At 49.0% G+C, this 7,061-nt stretch overlaps 1 protein-coding gene across 3 annotated transcripts in view; it reads right to left on the bottom strand.

The window, feature by feature from the left end:
• Positions 1 to 372: 372 nt before the first annotated feature.
• Positions 373 to 7,061, bottom strand: part of LOC121708774 (pecanex-like protein 1) — a 24,192-nt gene continuing 17,503 nt past the window's right edge. For 2 of the 3 annotated variants that reach the window (XM_042091657.1, XM_042091658.1), the window contains exons 30-36: positions 5,547 to 5,650; positions 5,220 to 5,367; positions 4,636 to 4,866; positions 3,904 to 4,178; positions 1,973 to 2,142; positions 720 to 1,156; positions 373 to 631 (exon numbers count right to left, since the gene is read on the bottom strand). In XM_042091657.1, coding sequence (XP_041947591.1) covers positions 482 to 631; positions 720 to 1,156; positions 1,973 to 2,142; positions 3,904 to 4,178; positions 4,636 to 4,866; positions 5,220 to 5,367; positions 5,547 to 5,650 — 1,515 coding nt within the window. In that variant the 3' untranslated portion in view covers positions 373 to 481. The remainder of the gene's footprint in view (positions 632 to 719; positions 1,157 to 1,972; positions 2,143 to 3,903; positions 4,179 to 4,635; positions 4,867 to 5,219; positions 5,368 to 5,546; positions 5,651 to 7,061) is intronic. The other variant, XM_042091659.1, reaches the window with a different exon arrangement.

Here is a 7,061-nt window from a genome sequence, read left to right as displayed (position 1 = left end):
CCTGCACGTGCAGCTGGGGAGGAGGAGGCGGAGGAGTCCAGAGTTCCCTTTTCCATGTCATTTCATTTCATTTTTGCGTTGCCACAGGTTTTAACTGAGGGACATGAATCATTTTTTTTTTTTTTTTTTTTTTGGGTGAAAACCTTTTCAAATCTGCCTCGCAAAAAAACCAAACTAACAAACAAACAAAAAAAGATTGCACTGGCTTTTTGGCCTGTGATCATGGTCAACACGAGGGGGCCCTGGACTGCATGTCATACTTGGACCGAACTACCACCTCCACCTCATCCACTCACCTTTGGACAGTGAGCACCTGCTGAAAGTGCATCAGTCCTGGTCACTCTGGTGAGGCCCCCACCACACCCCCCCTGCCTCCCTCCCTCTGCCCACTCCCCCACCTGAGCGGCCTGGCAGCACGCCTCGGCAAAGGCAGAGAAGCGTCCGGCTGGGTGTGGGCACCCGGGGCTGGACTCGGCTGGACTCAGCGGAGGTGCTCCAGTAAAGGCAGCTCTGTGGACTCCTCCTGGGAGACGGGGGCGTCGGAGGTGAGGGGCGTGGTTTCCGAGGGCGGGCCGGCCCCCATCGGATCCATCGTGGGGCTGGAGTCCAGCGGATGGCCAGGAGGAATAGGCTGGAGAGCAAAAACGACGTCCGGTAAGTAAAAAAACCCCAAACAAACTGGGAAATAAAAACGAGTGAAAACGGTCTCGAGCGCTCACCTGTGTGCGTACGCTCTGCAGGGCTACTCCGTCTCCGTCGGCCGTGGCGGCGGCAGGCCCGTTGAAGCCCTTCTTCCCCGACAGGCTCCACTTCCCGTAGGGCCCCTCGTAGGCCAGCCCGCCGCCCTGTCCGAGCCCCAGCCCCAGCCCCAGGCCCAGGCCCGGCCGGGCGCCGGCGCGCAGACCCAGGTTGTCCTGTAGGCTGCCGGGGCAGAAGCGCTCGGCCGGGGGCAGCACCACCGAGCTGCTGAAGGACAGCTGCGAGCTGGACAGGTGCTGGCCCAGCAGGCCCTGGATGGACGAGGTGCGGTGGAGCGAGGAGACCAGCCCGGCGTCCATGCGGCCCTCTGATTGGCTGAGCAGCGCCAGGGGGAGGGGCTGGTGGTGGTGGTGGTGATGGTGGTGGGGCCACGTAGGACCAACTGGGTTGTCTGTACCTGCAGGGCAGCACACACACACACACACACACACACAAAGAGGAAGAGTGACCATCAGCAGAGTCCCTACACACAGACAGAAACAAAGCAGTGACTGCCCCCAACTCACACAAACACAACACAATAATCCAGACTAACACATCATTTTTCACTGACAGTTAGCCCTGACATGCACATAAACTGAAGTTTTCTCTTGCACTATACTGAGGCAGAAATAGGCAGGCTACACCAGGAATGTAACTGAAGCATTCTGTTCCCAGTGTGTATGCTGCAACAATTAGCCTCCACTATAATCAATGGAACTGGCCACACCATGCACATAGTTGTTCACGTGCATGCTACTCTACACTGTAACTGAGCCCCTGCATGAGTCTGTACTGTGGGGGGGAGTGTGTGTGGCGTTACCCATAGGGGGCTGCATGGCGGTGAGGTGGAGTGTGTGTGTGTGTGTGTGGTGTTACCCATAGGGGGCTGCGCGGTGGTGAGGTGGAGTGTGTGTGTGTGTGGTGTGTGGCGTGTGGCGCGCGCGCGCGCGTGTGTGTGTGTGTGTGTGTGGCGTTACCCATAGGGGGCTGCGTGGTGGTGAGGTGGAGTGTGTGTGTGTGTGTGTGTGTGTGTGTGGAGTGTGTGTGTGAGTGTGGCGTTACCCATAGGGGGCTGCGCGGTGGTGAGGTGGAGTGTGTGTGTGTGGAGTGTGTGTGTGTGTGTGTGGCCTTACCCATAGGGGGCTGCGCGGTGGTGAGGTGGAGTGTGTGTGTGTGTGGCGTTACCCATAGGGGGCTGCATGGTGGTGAGGTGGAGTGTGTGTGGCGTTACCCATAGGGGGCTGCGTGGTGGTGAGGTGTGGTTGGGGGGCGGTGGTGCTGCTGCTCTGTGGTAGGTGGCCTGCAGGGTTGTTGTTGGTGATGGAGGTGGAACCGCCGCCGCAGTCAGAGTCCTCAATGTTCCCGCCGCTGTTGCAGCCTGCACCGCACCCCTTCTGCAACCTACAGCACGCACGCAGACACAAAACACACACCTTAGAGATGAGCAGCCATGCAGACACAAAACACACACTTTAGAGATCAGCAGCTGTGCAGACACAAAACACAAACACCTTAGAGATGATCAGCCACACGTCATCTGATATGTACAGATAATCTTACAGGTATGTAGCACTGTATGCCCAAGACAAATTTCCCTTCTGGAACAATACAATTCATCGAAACTAATCTAATCTAATCTAATCTGACAACAGGGGATTTCTAGCAGGTTATGCACCCAACAGCTGTCGGTCGGAAACCACCCTAGAGATGATCAGCCACACGTCATCTGATATGTAAAGGTAATCTTACAGGTATGTAGCACTGTATGCCCAAGACAAATTTCCCTTCTGGGACAATACAATTCATCTAATCCATACATGGGCAACATACGGCCTGCGGGCCACATCCGGCCCGTGGGCTTTCCCTGACCGGCCCGCGTAAGGTCCGTGAAAGAACAATAGTCAAGAGCCTAGCACAGAGATAAAGCATGCAAATCAATATCGTTGCTTTTATTTTGAAAGCGACTGCTATTTGTACACCCATACATTTGTGCGTGGATGCATACGCTGTAAACACCCTCACTGAATTGTGCTGGGGAATAGAATTTATGCTTCTGCGTCGACACAATGCAGTTGCCTTTAAGTCGGCGTAAACCTTTCAAAGTTTTGTGTCTTATGTCTGCGTCGCTCACCACCGCAAAGGTTGTCAGAACAAACTCCTGCTGTTTGTTGGCGATACGAAGTGTTAATTTCAAAACGTTACTGGCAGATAGATAGTTTACATTCGGATAACCCCGTCATTGTAACCAAAATATGTCTGAGTTTATTTGCAAAGCTTATGTTAGCGAACTAGTATGATGCTACTACCCACAGGTTGCTTGAAGGCGAGTTGACCAATCACAGTTTTGTGCATAAAGTTAAAGCAAAAACAAAGCCTATTGTCTGCTCCACATTTTCATAGTCTAATTCTGCATAGAGTTAATTTAATGATGGTAATGATTTAATGATGAAATATTGCTGAGTGTTGATGAAATGGTGGCACAGGCCTATGGTTGTACTGACTCCTTCATATTTTCATGGCCTAGCCTAATTATATAGATATGGTAGTACTTTTTTATATCAGTCTTTGAAAACTGAAAAAAAAAAAAAAAAAAAAAAAAAAAAGTCAATGTCAAAAAATCATTTTCGAGAATGAGGATTAAATACTGGACATAGATTAAATAGCCTATTGCTGTTTTTCCTTTGTCTCCCTCACATTTTCATCTGTACTTACGAGTAGTAAACAAAACCATATGATTTACTTAATGTTATACAAGAACAGAATAGAATTGGACAGAATTGAGTTCCGACTTGAGTTCGGTATTTTGGGTCCGGCCCTCCTCAACAGTCCCAGTTTGTCATGTGGCCCCTTGGGGAAATTAGTTGCCCACCCCTGATCTAATCTAATCTAAACTAATCTGACAACAGGGGATTTCTAGCAGGTTATGCACCCAACAGCTGTTGGTCGGAAACCAAATCGCCCTTAGGGGACAATAAAAGCTTTAAGTAAGTAGGTCACATGACCATGACTTGGCTTCACAAACTTTCATTGTTGTATACACTGCAATTGTACTGCCCCAAACAAAACCTTCAATATACAATCCAACATATAGATCCAAAAATAACATATTGTTCTGACAGACTGGCCTTTTGTCTGTGTGTGTGTGGTGGTATGTGGGCCGACCTGTCCCAGCTGCTGATGAACCAGGTGTAGATGTTGTGCGGGCTGACGGGGCCGCCCCAGACGGAGTGCAGCTGGGCGTGTCCGCCGGCGTAGGAGGTGGTGAGCGGCGACACGTAGATGGGGTAGCCGATGGGCTGGTCACACGACGAGTTGATCATGTTGCGCAGCGCCTGCTTGGCGTTCTGGATGCTGCCGCGCTCCGGGTTGCGGTTGCGCAGGAAGACCAGCTCCTGCTGCTGCCCCGCCCATAGACCACGCACACACTCACGGTTCACCTGCAGGGGGCGCAGAAGAGCACCAGTCAGACACACAGGAGGAGGGAGAGAGAGGGAGAGAGGAGAGAGAGAGAGAGAGAGAGAGAGAGAGAGAGAGAGAGAGAGAGAGAGAGAGAGAGAGAGAGAGAGAGAGAGAGAGAGAACAAATTAAATGAATAAACTGAAAGACTGAATGAAAAAATAAATAAATATATAAAGTCTGCCAAAATGGCAAATCTGTTTAAGTACTGCTCTGCTGAATTTGAAATTTTCAAGGAATTTTGGTTGGGATGGAAATAGAAACAGATTTGATCATCTTACAAGACACAAGTGCCTAATTACTTATAGGACAAAGTGCACTCTTTCAATTCCCAGAGAGAGATTTGCATCCCATCACAACATCTACAGACCCCACAGGTCATAGAGCAGAAGATGGCAGAAGCCAGAGTGGAGTATCAGGGTGTGCTGTGCGCCGCACCTTGATGACCCTGAAGCTGAGGAAGCGCTTGTTGAGCATGATGATCTTGTACTCGTCGCTGCCGTCGTCCATGACGTGGCGCAGCGCCAGCAGGGAGGGCATGTTGGCCAGGATGGCGCTTCGCCACACCGGGTCGCCCTCGTGCGAGATCAGCATCTTCTCCTCGTTGGCCGTGATGGCGTCGTACAGCACCACCGGGTCCTCGTACTCGTCCGGCGACGTGAAGTGGTCCTGGTACAAACAAGAAAAGGGCAGACGAGAGAGAGAGAGAGAGAGAGAGAGAGAGAGAGAGAGAGAGAGAGAGAGAGAGAGAACGCCATTAGTCAGGACGGGAAAGACAGGAAACAGCACAAAAAAAGGAAGAGGAAAAGAGGGGAGAGAGAGCAGTGAGCAAGAAGCCTGGCGATGAGGACTGGCGTCGGGCTAAAACTTTGGCTGACACAAAGGGGTCCTGGCCAACTGAGAGGAGAGGAGGGGGAGGAGAGAGGAGAGGAGGGGAGAGGACAGAACCATCAGACAGCTAAGCAGCCTGGCGGTGAAGATTGGTGTCCTAAAACGTTGGCTGTGGTGCAGGAATGGCCCACCTGATGGAGCTTCAGAGACATGCGCACTCCTGGCGCCACCACCCTGTTGAGCAGGTCCATGTCCGCAAACACCCACTCATCCCTGGGGGAGGTGATCCGGAAGTCCCCCTTGAACAGCGCATGGAGGCCGTACAGGAAGGGCTCAAGGCTGCCAAACGGCACACACAACAGCATTAACAGTCTGGAGACATTGAGCTGAACGTTTCCTATACTGACATTGCTAGTTATGCAGCACAACTTCATCTCTATGGCAACGTGTCTGAAAGATCCAATAATAATAATAATAATAATAATAATAAAAAAAACAAATCTCCTGCTGAATCTCACCTGGCTGACATGCTGTGAGAGGCTGTTCCCAACGCCCTGCGGCCCAATATACACAGGCCAAAACACAGCGTCACCAGAGGGGAGTCTCTCTCGCCCTCAACGGGCTGCAACACACACAAACAAACAAACAAACAACCACACATGCTCTTATTACAACAGATCAATACTACAAGGCTTTCAGAGAGGCTTCTGGGAAGCAGTGCTGTTTGCTGTAAATGGCCATCAGAGTGGAATGGGACCTGATGCTAATAACAGAGTCTGACCACAGCCAGGCTGCCCTTGTATACTATGCAGTTTAACTTGAAATATGACACAGCATGGATGAACAGACTACTTTGTTTTCTTCTCTGGTATCCACATAGAAGGCATAGGCTGGGTCCCACTCCTTTCCCTGACATAAAAACCTTCATTTCCTTACCTAAACCTAAACCAATATACCAACCAAGCAGCCGTATAGCATTAGATCTAGATTCATTGCCTTTTTTAAAGCAGGAAATTAATAAATAACCATTGACAAAACAAAGTAATGCTAACTATGAAAGCAGTAATGTAAAAAAAGCTAATAACCGGATAAAACACCAATGCTGCGGGGAAATATATTACTATTAATGTATTAAGGACATTTTAAACTGCTATAACAAAATTTCCTGAAATTGCCCCCAAAAATGATAAGATTCCCTGACTTTCCAGGTATGGAATATACTTTAAAATATTCCAGGAATTCCATGACCCATGGGAACCCTGTATAGGCAACTTTGGTCTGTCACAAACATGCTGAAATGCTATTTTACAGGCCTATTTAAAACCCTATAATTAGGCTAGGGAATAAAATAGCCCATTTTAAAATATATCTAGCGCCCTCTCATGCCTTGTAGGCAAAGACCGCTCACAATACACTCCAGCAACTTCTGCCTGTCACCTTGAAGTGGTAATGTTGCGTGTGGAGGGGGTGGTGATCAGAGGGATGGTTTGCATCACAGTCTGTATTGGCATCATACTCTGTCTTTATTCCAGGGTTCCCACTCTAAGTCTGATGTAAAATTCCATGACTTTTCCCTGACAAAAAAAACTGAAACTCCATGACCTACTATAATGAATGGTACAATATGCCGACCAAAGGTTTCAGAGCAGCTACAGAGCGTTCAAGAATCTTTTACTTTTTTTAGAGTGGGAGATGATTAAATGGGCATTGAATGAACAAAGTTGGGCTAACCACAACTACTCAAACAAGTAGTAATGCTAATAACCAGATATACACCAATTCTGCAGGGAAATATATCTGTATTTATGTATTTTGGCAAGTAATTTTTAAACTTCTACAACAAAATTCCCTGATATTCCATGACTTTGTCCCAAGAATTCCCTGACTTTCCATGATATTCCAGAAATTCCATGACCCGTGGGAACCCTGTAATTCAGATTTGCCCGTTTTTTAGAGACAATTTCAAAGTCTGAGATTTGCATACGAAGAAGGAAACAACGGTGTTTCTGTGTGTTAAGAAGGTTGTCTCTGTG

The sequence above is a fragment of the Alosa sapidissima genome, chromosome 5 (genome assembly GCF_018492685.1).
Source record: "Alosa sapidissima isolate fAloSap1 chromosome 5, fAloSap1.pri, whole genome shotgun sequence".
Classification (NCBI taxonomy): domain Eukaryota; kingdom Metazoa; phylum Chordata; class Actinopteri; order Clupeiformes; family Clupeidae; genus Alosa; species Alosa sapidissima.
This window is presented reverse-complemented; position numbering and strand designations above follow the sequence as displayed.